The 21,344-nt window shown below is 41.0% G+C and overlaps 1 protein-coding gene across 1 annotated transcript in view; it reads right to left on the bottom strand.

The window, feature by feature from the left end:
* ZRANB1 (zinc finger RANBP2-type containing 1) overlaps positions 1 to 19,565 on the bottom strand; it is a 50,004-nt gene extending 30,439 nt beyond the window's left edge. The window contains exons 1-3 of the mRNA XM_054382144.1: positions 19,529 to 19,565; positions 4,270 to 4,367; positions 2,770 to 3,620 (exon numbers count right to left, since the gene is read on the bottom strand). Of these exons, the coding sequence (XP_054238119.1) occupies positions 2,770 to 3,583 (814 nt within the window). The 5' untranslated portion in view covers positions 3,584 to 3,620; positions 4,270 to 4,367; positions 19,529 to 19,565. The remainder of the gene's footprint in view (positions 1 to 2,769; positions 3,621 to 4,269; positions 4,368 to 19,528) is intronic.
* Between the last annotated feature and the right edge of the window lie 1,779 nt (positions 19,566 to 21,344).

Here is a 21,344-nt window from a genome sequence, read left to right as displayed (position 1 = left end):
CTAAGAGAGAAGAAACAACAAAAAAAATCACAGAACCACAGAATAGTAAGGATCAGAAGGGACCTCTGGAGATCCAGTCCAGCCCTTGCCAAAGCAGGATCACCTAGGGTAAGTCACACAGGAATGCATCCCATGGGTCTTGAAAAAAGCCTCCAGAGAAGGAGACTCTACAACTTCTCTGGGCAGCTTGTTCCAGATCTCTGAGACCCTTACAGTAAAGAAGTTATCCCTCATGTTGAGGCAGAACTTCCTATGTTCCAGTTTGTATCCACTGCCCCTTGTCTTATCACAGGATACCATTGAAAAGAGACTAACACCTTGCTCTTGACATAAAATAATCGGTTTGCCAAGAATTACACCTATTTCTGCTCCTCTAATCCTTCATTTTAACTTCAGTGAAAGCTATACTTTGTACATGCAAAAGCTTTAAATGAATACATCTCTTCCACATAACGGACTCAAAGCAACTGGACTCTCCACAACTGACTGAGGTTAAACTCGGAGGTGCACAGTGTGAAGTTACCAAATCCTAACAAGCCACCACTTGTCAGCTAGACTGTAGTAACAGGCTGTATGTAATTCTTACTCCATCAATTTTCACCAACTAGTGAAAATTACTATGTTGATTTATTATGGTGAGTTCATTTACTATGAACTTGTCCTATTTTGTAACTGTTTGGCTAAGAACTGACAAATATTTAGCTCAGCTAAACAAGAGCTCCAGATGGCTAACACAGGAACTCACCAAGTCATGATAGTGATTTCATGGGTAAGACCACAAACTTCACACAAAATTATTCATTTGGCAGTTAAATTGTTTTAAGCATGTCACACTGAGTCAACAAAACTGGCACAAAAGTGGCTTATCACTTTTCCAATTACTGGTTAAACTGGTCCACCTTTGTACGATAGATACACTCTGCAAAACTTTCAGAGAGTTACAAAACAATCTATGAATCTTTCATCATTCAACAAAAGGTTATTTCTGCTACAAGGAGTATCTGGAAAAATACAACATCTATGATTTTCAAAATAAAATTCTGAAATGAAGGACTCAATTAACAGCTTTGGTTGCAGTTTTTCCCCCCCCCCCAGTTAAAAAGTTGTAGTGCTTAAGATATAGAAAGCAATCCATGACAGCTTTCAGCAGAAGAGTAGTAAAAATAGCACCACACTCCATTTGAGTTCTGGCTTTCTCATCAAGATCCCTTCCAACTATTTGCATTTTAAAGAACTAAATCATTATTGTCTTATAAAATGACAGTATTTTTAGTTTCATATACAATTGTACAGTCAAAAGCAATCTTAAATACTTGCACAATTCACATCCTTAAATATAAACACAACCATTCCCACATAGATTAAATCTGAAAGTATTAAATATTTTAAGTAATAGCAGAATAGTCCAAAAGAATTCATTTTTCAAAATGCAGGGGGGGGGGGGGAGAACACCAAAACACAACATTCCTAATATTTAATACAATTGCTATGAGAATGCAAAATATTCTTGCAAAGCACAGGAACAATCTCCAACAACTGAACTTGGGTATTTAACAACTTCAGGAACACCATATAGATTTTCAATTGCTTCATTTCAGAAGAAAGAAGCACTGCTAGCATGTAAGGAGCTGGAGATAAAGAAATATTGAGGCATCTAACTGTATTTCAAAAGAAAATGTGTCCAACTAATTATGCACCACAAAAATAAGGCGGAATATTTATTAGTTCAGAAAAATCAAACCCATGATACCTATGAAAACATTTACACCTGATCAAATATATTAAATAAAGCAGCTCCACAAATCAGTTTTTCAGTTGTAACCACCATGAAGTGACTGCATGAAACATTAAGGAACAGTATGAAACATACTAGGAGCACCAGAGTTTCAAATTAAGTGTTTTACTCTAAAAATAGCTGCATATTTCAAGTGTTTAACCTGCTTGTATACTAGGACACAAAGTATCTGCCTCTTGGAAGTTACAGCACGAAAGTTAACTCACAAGGGTCAACAACTGAAGAAAACCCTACTCTCACATGTCTCTGTTCTTTAACAGCATTGGGAGAATTATCCAGAATCTCCTTAGGAAAGCACTAAAATAGAATACAAAACCCATATTTGAATTTTTCTGGAAGCAGTTGACTACAACAAAATACTTTCAGAAAGCCTGTAAACATTTACAACACGGAATCTGTATTAATACAACATTATTACTTTCAAGGTCAGTATTACACATGCAGTTTCTTGGAGCTACATATTTTGGTGTTATTTTTAACATCTGACAGAGCATCTTGTACCCTTACGAGCTCTACACTGTTTACAAATACTCCCAAGCTGCAGCTGCTGATTCTACTAACATATCTCATCAGAAAAAAAAAAAAAAAGGAGTCATATTAATTATCCAGGAATGGCTTGGGTTTTTTTTTTCCTCTGCAGTACTATATGCATTACATTGTTCTATAGGCTAGTTGTCTAATTTTTTTTCCACCTTTCAACAACTAAATACAACAACAGGATTTGGTTGCAAGGATATCCAAAAGGTCAAAAGTGTCCAAGCGTTGTAGAAACACATCTAAGTTCAGATGATGCACCCTTCTCATAGTAGGTGCTATTTCAGGAACTTCTACATTCAGATTATTTTTTAAAAATAAAATACAGAGATTAATTAAAAGTATTGCAAAAATCACATTTTAAGTTTGGTTTCATTCTTCATCCTCCCAAAATACCCAACCACAGGCATAACAGTATAAGGTAGCAGGAAACAACTTACCAACGCAAGCATTTAGAAACAGCCAGTCAGTCTTTTTCATTCTATTTTTTATCTGCTTTAGCTTTTTGAAGTCAACTTCAAGTTCCTCCTTGCTGCCAACAGCTCCAGCCAATTCAATTCTTTGGAAGTCCATTTTCACATCAGATTCACGTTTGGTTGTGGGTGGAGATCTTCTTTGGCTATTACCACTACTACAGCTCCCTCTCCATCGAGCTCTGTCTTGCTCATTTATGATCGAAGAAGCTTCTTCTGTGTCTGCCAGTTCTATTGCTTCTATGTTGTTAGGTCTGGGATGATCACATACAACACATTTCCTGGCCTTCGCCCAGTTTTCATATGTACAAACAGAACAAGTCCAGTGCTGAGCCCTTGTGTTTAGTTTATTTCTGTCATTATATTCCTCACACGGATCAACAGAAAAAGGGACTGGTCTTGACCCAGAACCTGAAGACTGAGGAGACTCTGTGGGACTCCTGGTCCTCCTCTGAGACAAGCACTGCGTACACCTTATAGCTCTGGGCCAGTTCAAGTAGGTGCACATATGGCATGACCATTTATTTGCACTTTCTGTACTGTAAGAGGATTTAACCCTTGGTCTTGCACTGGAATCAGGACATATCAAAGGACTGCTCCCTCCTTCGGTGCTTGTAGGATCCCAGTCTCTACCAATATCGCTTGAACCACTTTTAAACGGATCTTCAGTGATAATTGTTCCACTAGGTCTCTGAGCACGACACATGGTGCATTTGATTGCAGATGGCCAATTCTCATATGTACAATACTCACAAGCCCATTTCATTCCACGCTCGGTCATCGTGCACTACTTGAAATTAACTGCAGCAGGCAGAAAGCTAAGGAACCAGAAGACATCATTAGCGGACAAGGGTTGCACAGCAGCTCTGCTTCAAAAGAAAGTGAGACTTAATCCAGTTGATGTGTACTTCAGCACATAGAAAATCAGACTGGGCAAATAGGAAATCTTGTTTTCTTGGTACTAGTATACAACATTTAAAGGGGGAAAACCCACTATGAATAGGCTAAGACTAGCTAAGCATTTCAGATGCAGAATTCAGGAGGCTTCCAAAACAGAACACATTAAGCCCTGAGAATACTGGAGAACAGCCACAACGATTAAATTATTAAACTAAAACTCAGAATGAATACAGCAGTACAAGGAATGGAACACAAAATCTAGCTCCTTTGAGGTCTATTACAAGACCTCACAGGATTTGGAAGGAAGGAATGTTATCAGGTGGGCAGTTATACAAGGAGTAAGTAGTTCTTCCGGAAAAGTAGGGTATAGGAGCAGACATCAAATACATACACTGAAAAATGCTATAAAAATGCTTAACCAAGAGTAGGCCTTGATTGGACATCACTCGTAACAGTAGGGTTACAAAGGTAAAATGCCACTTGAAAGAAGCACAAGCTGTGTATGTTGACAAGCTAACACAGTATTTTTGTTCTACAAATACAGATTTTCATCCAATTCCAACTCACTTTTTCTCTAATGAAGAGGGGATTCTGTCTTCATGCTGGCTCAGACTTCCACCTCAGACTGCCAAATATGAAGGATGAGACTAAGCAGATAACTATTCCTGTAAACAAGATGAAAACAAGACTCATTATAGGTTTCCTACTGGACCTGAGTAACCAGAAAGTTAATTATTAAATGCCACACCTAAGGTGATCCCAATTAACTTGTTTAAACTCAGTCATGACCTGCTGAGGCTAACAGAGACTGGTTAGTTGTCACACAAGCGATCAATCTGCTGAAGATCTAGACCCAAAGGACTTCAAAATCACACCAAAACATCCATGAACACTTATTGCAACCTGAAACTTAGGATAGGAGAGGGGAAAAAAGCTTTGTGTAGAGAGCATAATAGAGGGAAAGGGTGAGGCAGGTAGATAAAGGACAAATAGAAAAACCCATACAGTCTATTTCCTCCCTTACCACAGAATACTTACCCGAGATCTAAGACTCAATTAGGTGCTATTTTTAAGCCTGCTAAATTGTTTAAAATACTAATTTGTCCCATCAATTAACTGGTAATTCTTATTAATGATATTACAACTCTCTTGGCTAACCAATGCACCCAGAGTCTAGAAAACAACAACAGAGTTCAATTCAAAACTAGAGATATAAAACTAAAAAGTAGTTTATACCTGGTCTCCAGATATGAAATCTTTCATGGTTTAGTACATTCTTCACTGAAATATCTTCCCACACCTCATTCTCCCAAGGAATAGCTAAACATCCACTTAAATATGTCACCCTTACTGCTGCTAGCTCCTTTCTGTGGACTCCAGCAGGCAGCATAGGTTTTTTCCAGCAGATCTATTCACCAGATCAGGTGGCTGCATGAATGAGGGGCTATCGCATAGCCAGGACAGAGGAGAGGACAGGACTATCCTTTCCAGCAGCAATCCATATTTATGCTGCATGAAAGCAGATGAGCAATCAGGAATACAGAATGCTTTCTCATAAAGTTGAGGTTCTAATGTTACTTGCTTGAACAGCCTGCAGAGCTCTTCACTCCCACCCATAACGGGCTAAAATTGTGTCAGTCTAAGGAATGTGCTGAGAAGGGAGTCAGACTTCCCACTCTTTCCCCTCCACCATTCCTCCTAAATGTCCATGCCCATGCATAATGGAAAAAAAGGGACCAAAATTATATTCAGCTCTCATCTCTGTAATAAAATGAGTAAAAAATGTGTATGTGTATACATATACACACACACACAAGAATACACAGATCAAACTGATTTTAATAAAGGTGATTTTATGAAGAATATTTTTCAGAAAGTTGGAAGAAAAACAGTTTTTCTACTCCACAAATGAAAGCTTTGCCAAAATACCTCCTATACGAGTACACTATGTGCTGGATTTATCTATTCCACTTGGTCAAGATTTTTCCCCTCAACTCTCAAAATAAGTTTAACGACTTTAACATTTCTTAATAATCGTATTTACCATAGAAAGTTTTCTCACATTAACATTTCCTAGTAAGGAACAGAAGGCAGCTCAACATGGTTTTCGGAAAAGAGAAAGAAACAGCACAGCATCCATGCACCTGCCAACTGCCACCAACAGAACCACCACAAGCAGTTTCATTTGCACTACCATGGACAACCACAAAGTGGCTGTCCCAATACAAGCTTGGGAATAATTCCTACCTGTTTTGAGTACCTAACGCTTTCAATCAAAAGCCAGATCTGTATACAACGGCTAATGGAGCCCCAAAAGGGATCAGTAACTGTAAATAGTCTCTTACCTGCCCTAGTTTGTAAAACCTTGAACCCAGTAAACAAATCCCAACCCACATTTGAGATAAGGCAAGAAACAAAATATCACCTGCTTTACTGACTCTAAGAGCAGGAAGGGAGATTGCTGCTCAAGTTGGAAAGCAGCTGATGGCAAAAGCAATCTAAGCAAATACTGAGCTACTGAGTACACGCTGTCCTACAGAAAAGCTTTCACATATATCATCAGATTAGGGGGTTAGCTGCAATTACTCTCAGTGCCCCTTAATAAGCTAGATGCTTTCAGACATAACTCCTGAAGAGGCTGAGCATCTGCAGCTTTGAAAGCCTACAAGATATGAGCTCACTACCTCCAAATATGAGGCCTCAGGTTATTATGAAGTAAAGACTATTATAAGGCTCAATGGAGCAATGCAAGTTCTCTTCTTTGATAGCTCTGCCAACAGCCACTACAGCACAGCTAGACGAGGAAATTCAATTCAGTGCTTCCAAGTATCAGGATTTTCTGGCATTTAGGTCTTGGTCTGACCCTCAGCTGCACCCCACCCAAGGGACACCAGAACCCTCTGATCTACTGGAAATACAGCATCATGAGCCAGCCACTAAGCAGTTTGAAGCTAGTTACATTTTTTTTAAATTAATTCTTTAGCATTCCATCTTCAAGCTATTTTCCTATTTCAGGTTCTTCACAGAAGAGATGAATCATATAGTACCATCTCTCACAGAAATAGCACAACAGTGACTGGAGTGCAGGTGCATGCCTCAGTGCCCAAAAAGCATGAGCAGGCAAGAAGTTAAAACCCACAAAACTCCAAGCAAGTTTGTAAAATGTGCTGAGTACCTTCTGGACTAAGAGAATAACTGAGTACACTGAAGAGCAGACTATATTAAAATCTGATAAATCATAACATTATCAGATTACCTTTTTACATAAAGTCAGTCAGAAAAGGCCACCTACAAGAGTCACAAATTTTTCTTTTGCTTTGTTTCAACTTAAAAAAATATTCCTCAGAGTTTTCCCCTGTACTCAGCACTGGTGAGGCCATACCTCGAGTACTCTTCAATTTTGGACCCCTCACTACAAGACAGACACAGAGGTCATGGAGCAGGTCCAGAGAAAAATGGTGAAGGGTCTGAAGAAGAGGTCCTGTGAGGAGCAGCCTGGAAAAAAAGAAAAAAAGGGGAGCCCTTCTGGGTCTCTACAACTCCCTGAAAGGAGGGTGGAATTAGGTGGAGATCAGTCTCTCCTCTCTAGTAACAAGTGATAGGATGAGAGAAAATGGCCTCAAGTCATATCAGGAGAGGTTTAGGTTGGAGATCAGAAGATACCTCCTCACTGAAGGGGTTCTCAAACAGGAACAGGCTGCCCAGGGAGGTGTTTAAAAGAGGCAGAAATGCAGTGCTGAAAGACATGGTTTGACACTAGTCTTGAAAGTATTACATAATCATAGAATCATTAAGGTTGACAAGATATCTAAGATCATCAAATCCAACTATCAACCTAACACCACCATAACCACAAAGCCATATCCCTAAGTGTCACAACTACACAATTTTTTAACACCTCCAGAGCTGCTGACTCCACCACCTCCCAGGGCAGCCTGCTCCAACGTGGGAACCACTCTTTCGGTAAAGAAATTTTTCCTAATATGTAACATAAACCTATCCTGGCACAACTTAAGGCTGTTTCCTCTCATCCTATTGCTTGTTACTTGATGATCTTAAAGGCCTTTCCCAACTAAAATGATTCTATGATTCTTGTTTCTAGGTGCATGGGAAAACACAAAATGACACACAGAAAGCGGGAAGAGACAACGAAGTCCTCAAATGATATTTTTATGACAGGATATTTTATAGTCACTTCAATTTAATTATTCACTCTGCTCCTTTGGCTCACACAAGGAACACTATGAAGCTCCATTTCATTAAATAATCAAGCCCTTACCCATCAGTAAGCCAGATGCTGATTTAAATCAGTCTACAGATTGTGTACTGGGATGTTGCTGGCATTCATACTGACAGAAACCTTACATAATTATGCTGATCAAATCAGTGTTCCCACCTTAACTTGTTTTGCTCATGTGTAGGGATTTTTGAACAAAGCTAACTGCTTCTGTATTTAGAGGGAATACAGAGCTTAGTTCTCAACTTAAGCCTTCAACAAGACTTCCAAGGCAGGATCCACTGTCCTTTCCCCTCCTTTTAAGGCTGCTCCAAATAGAAAGGCAGGATGCTTTTATTTTCATTGTACAAGACTGAAAAGTCAGAAGAACAAAATAGGCAGAAGCACCTTGTTCTTAGAGAAAGTCTCTATAAACCAAACACAGAATCTATTAACAGTTTACAAGCGTAGAAAAAGCACGTTTCACACATCCAACCACAAAAAGGAACAGAGAGGAACAAGACTGAAAGTCAAAGCAGAGGATCAAACAGCAGTACTTTCACCTACTGTATTCTTTATGCATTATGAAATTGTATTTAAAAGTACATTTACCAAGAAAGGGACCCAAGCTGACAGCTGGAATTGCTCACTAACAGCTGGATAACATTGCCGTGGAACATATATTTACACCATGGACAAACAGCTTTTTAAGACAAATTGCCTATGATTAACCCCACAGTATGACACATTTTCAGAAGAGTTCCCCCTTGTTCATCACTACCTTAAGTTCTTTTCCAATTACACAGAAAAAAATAGCATATTTCTTAGAAAACTGTAGTTCATTTGCACAAAAATATGCTTTCAAGTTAAGGCTGTAAAAGGAAAACCTGAAAAAAAAGATCACACATTTGGATAATACCTTAAATGGTTATAAAACATGCACTCATCTGAATTCAGACAGTCGTAGCTGCTTTTGTTCTGTAAAGATGAAGAACGTTTAGTGAAGATCCACAAGACAGGCATACTGGCTTCTATCAGCAATAGTATAGCCAGCAGGACCAGGGCAGGGATTGCCCCCTTGTACTCAGCACTTGTGAGGCCATGCCTCAAATACTGGGGTTTGGGCCCCTCACTCCAAGAAGGGCAGTGAGGTGCTCAAGCATGTCGAGAGAAGGGCAATGAAGCTGATGAAGGGTCTGGAGAACATGTCTGGTGAGGAACAGATGAGGGAACTGGGGTTGTTTAGCCTGGAGAAAAGGAGGCTCAGGGGAGACCTTCTGGCTCTCTACAACTCCATGAAAGGAAGGTGGAACAAGGTAAGGATTGGTCTCTTCTCCCAAGAAGCAAGCAATAAAAGGGAAAAACAGTCTCAAGTTGCACCAAGGGAGGTTTGGGTTGAATATCAGAAAAAAATTTCTTCGCCAGAAGGGCTGTCAAGCCCTGGAATAGGCTGCCCAGGCAGTGGTGGAGTCACCTTCCCTGTAGGGATTTAGAAGACACGTAGACATGGTGTCGAAGGACATGGTTTAGCAGCGGACAGCGTACTATGAGGTTGATGGTTGGATTCAATGACCATAGGAATCTTTTCCAGCCTAAGCTTTCTATGATTCCAAGATGAATTTGAGTCAGCTACTCACCATAGGAAACAAAACAATGGCTTGATTTCACTTCTTCCAAACAAATATATTTATAAACACTCTGTTGCTGTCTCTAACCAGGGGACGCTCTTAAAGCTCACATAAGCTGTACCACAACAATAATTTTGCCAATTTTTAAATACAGCCAGTACGAAAGCCTAGAAGATAACAGAGCTGTACACAAGATTAAATTCAAAGGGCCAATTTGTTCTTTTCAAACTTGTAAACTCTGAAAACCTCCTTGACAGTTTCTTACACAAAAGACATTTCTGTTTAACCAGACTCAAGTTCCCTTTTGTTAACTGGGTTCAAGAATCCTTGGGAACTATCACACTGTCCATACACTTCAACAAAGACAACTTACATTTTCAAATAACCTATTTGAAATATATCAAATTTACCAAGTAGCAAGAAATCTATTTTTTTACATGAAATTTGCCTTGCCTCATTTGCCAAGGTAGAATTTTTTTCTCTTAACCTTAACTTTTTTTTTTCCTCTTAACTTAAACTTATTTACTCAATCTTCAACTACTTGCTCATCTTGTATGACTGCTTTCCCAGGAATTTAGCATAAGTCTCAACAAATCAGTATATTAAAAGCATTAAACTTGAACCCATACTTCCATAGTTTGAGGGGAACTAACAATAAGCTCTCCTATTTCTTCAGTTTTTTGGGTGTTGTGTTGTTGGGGTTTTGTGTTTTGTTGGCGTTTTGTTGTTGCTGTTGGTTTGTTTTGGGTTTTTGTAGTTGTGTTTTGTTTTTCCTTAAATTAAGAACATTGACCTTGTCAAGGGGACAAACAAATCAGATCAGTGCTGAACCTAGGAGCTTTGCAGTAAGGACAATAGAATGAAGAACAGAAAGATTACTGCAAAGTCACAAACATAAAAGCATTTTCTGTATTAGCCTGAATACACTGAAACACAGAATTTAACAAGAGTAATTTGCTTTGGTTTTTAGGACAGTTCTTCAAAAATGAAAAGACAGTGTCCCAAACAGATCAGCGAAAATGAGGAAATCCTCTGCCACCTCATGAAGAGAGCACTGAAATTGCTTTCTGTGAGCTGCTCTATCAGGTGGGAGTTTTTGCTTACCAAATTTTTATCTTTGAAGAACACTAGCTGGCTATGTCCAGTACAGACAGCAGAAACTGGCCTCAGACTACAGTTGTCACTACAGAAGGCAGAAACAAAGAACTACGTTGGAAGACAGAGGCTTTTGTCACACTACATTACCCGTCCCATCTTCATCCCGCTAAGAACCTTCTCTCAAAACACACAAGGATCACTTTACTCATCTGAGCTCCCAGTAACATGAACCACAGGAAGAATGTGGCTGTTTTAAAGACAGCATAAAATCACAGAATGGTTTGGGTTGGCAGAGACCTTAAAGATTATCTAGTTCCACCCACCCCATCACAAGCAGAAACACCCACTAGACTAGGCTGCTCAAACCAACCTGGCCTTGAACACTTCCACGACTGAAGCCTTCACAACCGCTCTGGGCAACCTGTTCCAGTGCCTCACCACCCCAATGGGGAAGAATGTCCTCCTAATATCTAATATGAATCCATCTTCTTTCAGTTTGAAGCTATACCCCTCATCCTGTCAATACATGCCTTTGTAAAAACTCCTCCTCCAACAATCCTGTAGGGCCCCCTCAAATCCTGGAAGGCATCATCATGTTCACTCTGGCACAAGCCTCAATTTTATTACAGATCAAATCATTGCTAGGTAAATCACAACAGAATCCACAAACTGTAACATTAATAGTGCATGAAAAAAAAATTGAAAATATTTTAGTTATAACTGAGTAAATATTTACCATTTTTATGTTAAAGGAGTTTTAACATTTTTACTCAGTTTTGACAGTCTAGGCTGTCAACACATATTGTGTACCTACAGATTTTTCTTCATTGCATACAACTGCATTACAACTCCCTCCTTGATTACGTACTTTTCATCTAGTGGGTGATTAGTTAAAACCCAGAAGACCTGAACTTTCACCAAGAAACAAGCTGCAATAAATACACTTAGAATCACAGAATCATTTCGGTTTGAAAAGTCCGTTATTGAGTCCAAACATTCTCTAACTCTACCAAGGCTGGTACTAAACCATGCCCCTCAGCACATCGCTGTGTCTTTTAAACATCCCCAGGGATGGGGATTCAAACACCCCCCCGGGTGCCTGTCCCAGTGTTTGAGAACAGTGCAGTGAAGACGTTTCTTCTAATGCCCAGCCTAAACTTCCCCAGTGCAACTTGAAGCCATTTCTTCTCATCCTATCCCTTGGACTCCTCTTAACCAAAAAAAAAAAAAAAAAAAAATCTGACAAATTAAGTAGTACCTATTGAAAACTTCACTGAGTTAATTTTGATAGGCTTCATTTATATGTATTAATAAATACTGCTTACATTTTGACTTATGGATTTGACTTAGGGCTGCTTTATTAGGTATCTATGGTGTTCAGAAAAAGTAAACTGATTTTCCCTTAGGCTTCAATAGTCTATTCATACTTCCAATCCAACTCCTATCATTTCAGCTAAATCTTAAAGCCTGACCTCTCATAAGCAAGAGAATTTACGTGCAGTTTTAATGCAAGAGGATGCCTAATTCTGCAAATGCTCCACACAGTTAGAAATCAAACACCTGGGAGATTACAGATCTTAGGAGACATCCAAAATACAAGAATTTACAATGAACTTCAGGTTAGGATGTAGACCTAACTACACTCTTCTGCAAAAGCTGAACATTCAGCACTGAATTTACAAGGCATTTGACAATACTACGCCTTCACTCTTTCTGCTGCCTGTCTTTATTTTTATGTTTATCCTTTGAAGCATTTTTGTGCCCTGAACCACTACAGCTAGTCCTGCTGTGTAACTTGCAAAGTAAAAGTTTCCATTTCATTTGTTACTGATCTCAAATGGGTCAAACTACATACAGCTCCATTAAATCTGTGACTAAAACCTAGGAAAACCTTAACTGTGGAAAACAACCTATAAAAAGCAATAGCAGCAGCTTGCAGTTCAGTCCTTGTTCTTGTTTCAGGAGAGAGCTACATTTTTCAAGGTTTTTTCTTTTGGTTTAAACTTCATTAAAAGTGAACAACTCTTTAGATGAGAGTTGTCCATTAGGATGAACTAAATACAACTGCTTACTTAGAAACCAATACCATTTAGGAAAATCAGAGTAAGCAGATCAACAGTTACATAATGCACAGCATCTCCCACACAACACATCAAAAACCACGCAAAGTGACTCAAAATAATGAGCTAAGATAGAACATTCACATAAATACAGCCAGAAGCTTTTAATGGATCTGATCATCATGAACAGTCATATGAATTCCAACTCAAGGTAAGATGGACAACAGTGTAAGAAACATACTTAATAAACCACAGAAGAATTGTTAGAACTTTGTTATTAGGAGTACAGAGGTTGAACAACAAGATTCTTTGTAAAAAGTGAGGTCAAAGACAAACAGTTTATCTGTGTTTAGACTACGTACAAACAAAAATGAGTCTGGTGTTTTTGGGTATCTCAGCTATCCTCACACAAGATGAGGAAAACCAGATGTCATGCCCTGGATAAAAACACACTGCGGAGTCTGACATCAAAACTTAAAAACACTTAAAAACCTGTCCAACAACCAAGGAACATGATATTAAAACTTTTACATTTGACACTGAGCTATAGCAATTATCCTCTGGACCTCCTCAATGCTTGCTGACAATAAATCAGATCATGGCTACAAGCAGACATAGTCACCATTTGGTGGAGAAAAAACACCTGCTTTCAAATGAAACAAGGAAACACACACTCAACATCAAGGAGCGTGTAGTTTCCTTCAAATAATGGCAAGCCACTTTCAGATACAGTTAAGGACTGTCTTTGGAATACACATTTGCAACTAGGCTATAGTTAAGACTAGTTTTAGTTTAGGTAAGCCATATCAGCTACACTCACTGCCATCTAGCCAGTATCTTAAGGAGAGATGGACGAAAAGTATCAAGAAAAGGGAAAAAAGGGAGGAAAAAAAGAAAAGAAAGTAATAAAAAAAGCTATTCTCGCAGCACACACAAATGTCACTGCTTAACACAGTGCAAAGAACTAGTATCAAATACCACAGGGAAAACAAACTCAAACTCCCTCTGTAGAAGGAGTAACATCAGTTCTTTTGTTTTTAAATAACTTCCGGGGGTTTTAACCTTATGATTAGGATATGCTTTATTAGCAAAGAAAATTACAATTCCAAGTTAATCCTTGCAAAGTGATCTGAGCTGCTAGAAAGTTTTAGAGTAACAGTTCTAAAACAGGAAATCTTCTGCTTTTGGGACGTTGGGAATAACTTTCTGCTCCAGACAACACTGAAGGACTCTCTTTAAATAAACCATTTAAAAACCATGAGGTGACAATTACTTTTATCTCTGCCAAGCTAAACAGTAATGTTAAAGTCAAGAAAAATGTAAATAGTCCAGCAGACCATCCCAACCCTTCAGCAAGATAAAAATTTAGCTTCTCAAGCTTACAGTTAGTGAAGGAGGAAACAGTATCACAGTACATTAGAGGCTGAAAGGGACACTTCCAGAGATTATCAGGTCCAACCCCCTGCCAAAGCAGGATCACCTAGAGTAAGAGGAAGCCTTTGTAGCCAAAGTCTAAACCCACAGGTCAGTCCATAAATGACCTAAGCGACAATCAGATATCATTAAGACACCAAGTACAAAGTACTCCTGACTTACAGTAGCATGAACTGAAAAAGAAAGGAGCATGAAAATAAAAGTATAGACTGAACACTTCTTGGAACTGCTGAACACTTAAGACTCAGCCCAGTGGGCTGAAGCTGTTTCAAGGGAGTATTCAGACAGCAGCAGCTAATAAATATGCCAGCTGTCTCAACTGAATCCCTGCTTAGATCCTGGGAAGATGAATGGAGACAGCAGAAACACTTTCAAGCCCATTAGGCTGAAAGAAGTACAAGTCAACTCTGACACAGTGCACTTACAGTCTTTACAGCCACAAGAAACAAGACTGTCTCAAACTGACAATCACCTTCACAAAGCATATTCCCTATTTTTTCTAGAATTATCCACATTCATGACACTTAACAGTTTTCTTTCCAGATAATCAACTGAAAATGCAGCAAGAGCATTTTCAAATGAATAGACCTACCAAAGTGCATGCAACTTCAAAGCCACCAAAACATTACTTGATCGCAATTCTCCTCTATAGAAAACAAAACAGACCACTCGTTTGTTGTTGTTTAGGTTTTTTTGTCCAGAATCATGTAAATCGTGGGTTTGACAATTTTCTCTATCACCAAATCATGGAATGGTTTGGTTTGGAAAGGATCTTACAGATTATCTAGTTTCAATCCTCTGCCATGGGTACAGACACCTCTTACTACAGGTTGCTGAAGGCCCCATCCAACTGGATTTTGAATGCTTCCAGGATTGGAGCCTCCACAACCTCTCTGGACAACCTGTTCCTGTGCCTCAGCACGCACAACATTCCTCCTAATGTCTTTTCTGAATCCAGTTTCAAGTTATTACCCCTCATGCTGTCACTCCATGCCTTTTTACAAAGTCCCTCTCCAGCTCTCCTGTAGCTCCCTTCAAACACTAGAAAGCTGCTCCAAGGTCTCTCTGGAGCCTTCTCCCAGCTGAACAACGTGAACGCTCTTCTCAGCCTGTCCTCTTAAGAGAGGTACTCCAGCCCTCTGATCATGTTTGTGGCCACCACTAGACCCACTCTTAACAATTCCACGTCCGTGTTGGGAGTGCCAGAGCTGGAAAAGCTCGGGAAAGCTGAGTCCCAAATAGCTACAAGACAGTAGAACTCCAGTAGAACACCAACGTAACTTACCAAAGTTTCCAAACACCTCCACTCCCCAGTAACTCAGATTTTTTCCATTTCGTTAAAAACATCAAGACTAGGTGCTAAATCAGGCCAAAGTATCACATGGAGGATTTTTAAACATTCAACATTTGTTTACAAAAATAATGGCATACATAACCCAAATAAAACATCACCAAGTATTGACTTCTAGCACAGTGGGAGGAAGGAAAATAGTGGGAGGAAGGAGAAAGGGAGAAGGCGGGGGGAAACCAAGAAAAAAAAAAAAAAAAAAACCACCACAACAACCTGTAGTCTCCTTGCTCATAACTGACAGTTTTAGTTCTATTTACACCTACCAAAATAGACACAGGTCCATCCTTCCAGTTCCCCCATCCCCTGGACACCAGGCTACATGCCTGGTATTCCTTTTGTACTTAGCTCTCAGCACTTCAAGTATTTTCAGCTCAATTCTTCAGTTCTGAACTCAGCCTTAAAGAGAGATGTAAATTCTATGCTTGTCCTAGAAGTATTTGCCTTAGAAGTACTAACTCTAGTTAATTTAAAATGCATGTGAATACAAGCAAAGCTAGCACCCATTGTCAGGGGGGAAAAAAAAAAAAATCTACCTTATTAGAAATAATTTTTTAAAAATAGTAATTATGCAAAAAATAGTAATTATGCAATCTGTTTGTTTAAAGAGCAGGCAGAACAGATTATATCAGGAGAAATTCCAATAACCAAAGGGAAAAATGCCAACTTTGTTGTACAACAGAAGATGCAAAAGGCTTGCAAACTTGCTGCTTCATAAGTAAGATACTCGGCACGTTCCAGCAACAATCACTCATTCCCATTTCTCCCATGTTCCTTATGGAAAAAAAAAAAAACCCCAAACGTAATCAACCATTCCCTCTGCTTTTTTGAATCAAGGTCTTCATACCAGGCCCTTCTTGAAGGCAGTTCCTTCTTCAAACACCACTGCACTCATTCCCTGCTCCACTCCCTCCACACCATTCCTCTCCCTGGTCTTCACCAAAATCATTTTTCACGTAAATGGGACAGCAGCAAAAAGAAAAAACAAGGTGCTCTGAAAAATGCCAAATGAATACATGAACTTCTGAAAATCTGCTCACAGAACAGAGGAAGAAAATACAAAAATCATCCATACTGTTATAGTCTGGCATGTTCTCAGAACTGATGTTTAAGTAGTACAGTTGTTCTTTTAAAGTACGTTAAAGACACCAAAGAGCTAAGTCCTATTATTAATCTTGTATCTCAAGAAAGTTGCAAAAGAATCATTACATAGGGATGAGAAGCTATGCTTCAGCAATTGATACAAAAATGAACCCAGAAACAAAATCAGTCTGATTCTGCGCAAGTTAAACCAACATCAGCTAGACAAGAGAGTAAGCACCAGGAAGGTGTCTGAATTCCTGATGTTTGAGACCTTAATTAGAAGACAGAAATTTTCTTTTTACGGTACAATAACCTCCATTCGATTGGCATTAACAAGGAGATAATTAGCTGTTATTTAACTCATTTTACCAAGCTATGCCATTTGACAAGTGAAGTGGTAAGCTCCTCATCGACTATGCTGAAAAAAGCCTCTTTTCAACTTTGCCTCATTTCTCTCTTCAGATCTAGTACTACCAAAAAAAAAAAAAAAAAATTAAGGACTCTGTCACAACAAAGCCAGCCATTTTCATCTGCCAAACTAAAGTTTAGTTCCATTTCAGTACCAGGAGACTGTAGATCACAATTCATGCAGTTAAAATGAGGAATACTTGTTGCCATACGTTTTGAACAACTCAAAATAGCCCAGTCAAAATTTTTGGGGGAGGAAAGGGCATGAGATTACTAACAGAAGTGGCATTAGCAGTTTGAGTGCTTTGCTGTAATTAGTAGATAGTCCATCATGATAACGTATTGACCTAAAATTCTACACAATCTCAAACTGGTGCAAAATTGATATGGCAAAGAGAAGGTGGAAACATTGATACCACACGAAGGAGCCAGTAAATCTCACATTAAAGTGCCTGATTATTTGATTGACTGTATCAAAAATAACCTCCCAGACAATCACTAAAGCATTTTCTACTTATACTTCTGACTTATTTACAGACCCATCCTGCAAAGAACACCAAAAATGGATGGGATTTCCTGTCCCCAAAGAATTTACAGATCGAATGACGTACAGTCAAAGCAACCATACATAAGGCTGAAGATGTTCCCTTGACCAATTCTGCATTTTAACTAGTCCCCACTTTAAGTCATGCTTCTGTGATGAATCCCATTGATGCTTTTATGCCACTCAGCATTACAATTATATTAATATTTTTAATTACACTTCTGAGAAAATGCTAATGGCTATAACTCTACAATAACAGATTATGGCCACATCGGTCATGCCCATCCGCCTGTCCTTACTTAAGCAGCATAAAGAAAAGGTAATAGTTTCTCTTCAAGAGAATTACTCAACATAATTAGGATTTTCTCAATTCCTACCAAATGTAATACATCCAAAAGCATTATTCTCTTTCAATGCTATGACAGTCTTAAATCTGAAGCGATCTTCTACATATGACATGCTAGACTCCACATGCTGAGACACCAACTCAACTTGGCCTTTGGAAGGAGGTAAATAAGTTTTCTAGAACACCTTCTGCTGCTTATCTGTTTCCCTCACTCTGAGTAACTACTGAAAAAGGAAAAACAAAAACAAAAACAAAAACACACTGAAAACAGAAGACAGGGGGAGGCAATCTCTTGCAGTCACCAAAGACAAATTTTTTTATGAGAAGTGCAACAAATCTCTGCTCAACTACTGTTACTAGCTTCTGCTCACATCAGAATGAGCTAGAACACTGTAGTGTTAAAGTTAAGGCATTACACAGAAAACATGTCACATTTCAATTCTTGCATCAACAAACAGCATTTTAAAGTCACATGCCAGTTCCACCACTTATGACACAGTAGCCAGCGAGCAGAGACTGTTCAAGAACAGCACAAAGCCAGTCAAATACCGCTTGTTTACTACACCAATTCTCAAGAATTCTAGAAAAAGTTGTCGTTATTGTAATCGCTGAAAGCCACTATGGCAACAAGAAGTTCTCAGCAGCAATGCTGTGCCTGCCATGCAGGAGATTTAGATCTCTCCCATCATTTGTCCCACCCGCTGCTCTGAAGAGAGCAGTGACTACGTGAGGACAGAGTGCTCAAGATGTGGGCTGAAGGCTGGAAGGAATGGTTGCTGTCACTCCGAAGGAAGGACTCGCAGGCACATCCGTGACCTCGGCATGCAAGTTTACCTTATTCTGGCTGAAAGCTGCCGCAGTGTGGGACTGCGAGGGTAAAGCCAGAAAGGCACTGGAAGCGTGGGTTACCAAGCTTTGCCTCACTCCTTAATCGAACTTTCCCCATTTGTTTTTATACTTTGGTTTACAAAAACAAGGTCGATTTTGAAATATTTAACAGAAATAAAGTACAGCATGGGAAGCAACGCCAAGGCGAGATATTGTACTACAGGCAGTATCATGGAAGTTCTGCCATCCAAATTTCCCAGCTACAAACAGGTAACTCCCATCAGTTATTCCACCACAGCACACAGACCAAACCAGGCATATCCAAAAGAGAAAAACAAGGAGGGGGAAGAAAGAAGTGGGAGGCAGCAAACGCATGATCTCACCCCAGCACACCGAGGTACTGCAGCCCAGCATTTGGAGAAGCAGGCACAAGAGAAAAAATTTCAGAATTTCCTGCCTTTGTAGCGAGCCTCTAGCTGCTGTATCACAGCCTTCCGAACGCGGTGGTACACTCACGGCGCTGCCGGGACGGTGGGGGAAAACGCCGCATCCCGCGGCAGCCGAGCAAGCTGCACTTACCGCCGAAGCAACCCCCCCCCCAACCCTTTCCACAGGGGACGGTGACCCCGAGCCGGCCCCGGCGGGGTCCCGGTGAAGCTGACTGCTCACACTGCCCCTCAGCCGCGCCGCCCCCGGCCCCGCGCCGCCCCGCCGGCGGGCGAATCCCGGCGGGTCACGGAGCCACCACCGGCTGGCTCAGCTCCCCCTCGCCGTCGGGCAGGTCCCCCCCCCTCCTTACCCAGCGCCGCCCGGAGACAGGAGAGGGGCTTTACCTCACCGCCAACGGGAGCCGTCCCTCAGGCAACACACGCTCGGCACTGGAAGCCGCCTGCGCCCCGCGCCGCCCCCCCCCCTCCCCCTGCCCGCTGGCTTGCGGCGTCCTTTCCCCGCTCACGACATGGTCTCTCCCAAGACGGCGGGCAGCCGCGGGCACGGGCGCTCCCACTCGACACGGCGGGGGGAGGGGGAAAGGAGGGGGGAGCCTCTCACCCCTCTCCCCGGGCTCCTCTAATGGCGGCGGCTAGAGCGGCCCAAAGCAAAATAAACCCCCATACGGCCAGCGGCCCGCACGTCAGCCCGGCCTGCCGCCATGCGCGGCACCCATTGGCGGAGCCCTCGCCTTGCCCTCCGCCAATGGGCGCACGCCTCTTTGAGCAGAATGGGTGATGTCATCCCCGCTGCCCCGGGTGCTGTGGGGTTTGTTCCGCGGCTGTCCCGGGGAGCGTTAGCTCTGTCCGAGGAGCCCTGTCCCGTCTCCGTCTGCTGTCTTCCGGCCTCCTCCTCACCCCCGGATGCTCCTAACGCGGCCCTTCTTTCGCACACCGCCTGGTTCCCTCGGGGCCACCTCAGCGGCCTCCCTGGGTCGGCTGCCCCTCGCCCGTACCACGGCTCTGCCTGAGGCAAACCTGTGCGTTGGGTCAGCAGCGGTGGGAAGTCATGAAGAGGCTGCATTAGGAATGCAAACAAGACCATTTGCCTCGCTTGACATGCTTGATTGTAGGTATTACATCATGGAATTATAGATTAGTTTTGGTTTAAGATCAAGTCGAACCATTCTCTTTAGCAAGTCTGGTGCTAAATCATATCCTTCAGCACATCTCTGCCTCTTTTAAACACCTCCAGGGATGGGGATTCAGCTGCCTCCCTGGGAAGCCTATTGCAGTCATTGATAACCCTTTCAGTGAGAAAGTTTATTCATACTGACATAAATTTCTTCATGGATAGAATCCCTCATTGAAACCCCTTGTAGTGGGACATGGCCAGATAGCAGGTTTCAAAAAGACCACCTCTATTGCACCTCATCCTTCCCATGTCCTGATGGAAAACATCTCCTGCATATGATAAATAAAATTACAATGGAAAGTCTTGTGTCCAGGTGGTACAGCCTCCAGCCTGTGGTAGATTCCCATTAATTCCTTCAGTTCTTCCACAGCAAAATACTTTCCTGAGCACTGCGAAGAAATAGACTATCATGATTTCCTCCTTATGTCAATCCTATCCATTCCTAAGTGTGTGTGGGAGTGGAATTCAGGATGTTCACCTTGGCTTGAAGGACTCTTCAGCCAAGTAGTGGCCACACAGTGCAAAGCACATTGCTCTTCTGGGGGGAAAAGGTGATTAACAAGTGTTCTGCCAGCCCTTGGATTCAGTCCTCATGCTAGCCCTGCAATCATTTTTTCTTTACTTTCTACTCAAAAATTGCAGGTCTGCATCTTCCTTCAGGCTGCTCTTGTCAGCTCAGTAAAAGTGTGTTTGCCCACATCCTTGCTCTTCTCTCATGAGCCTTATATCATTTAACAGCTGACTTTTTTTTTCCACTGTAGCTCCTACTTTTTGTTTCAGGCTTTCTCAAACATTCTATCACCTTTTATTTCTATGGTTTTATTCCCCTCTCCCAGCCCAGGTGAGAGAGGGTACTGTTAGCTAATGCCTCAGGCTAGGCGTTGCACTGGGAAACTCATCTTCTTCTGACCAGCTGGATCCATCAGTCAGCATAAAAGAAAAGCACTCGAGATGTTCAAGCAGAGCACTGCCTTGCACTGGAGAAAATCCCTTTGTCCAGCAGGCAAACAACCAGATCTGGAGTCA

Source organism: Indicator indicator, chromosome 7 (assembly GCF_027791375.1).
Source record: "Indicator indicator isolate 239-I01 chromosome 7, UM_Iind_1.1, whole genome shotgun sequence".
NCBI lineage: Eukaryota > Metazoa > Chordata > Aves > Piciformes > Indicatoridae > Indicator > Indicator indicator.
Note: the sequence above shows the minus strand (reverse complement) of the source record. Positions and strands in the feature narration are given on the sequence as shown.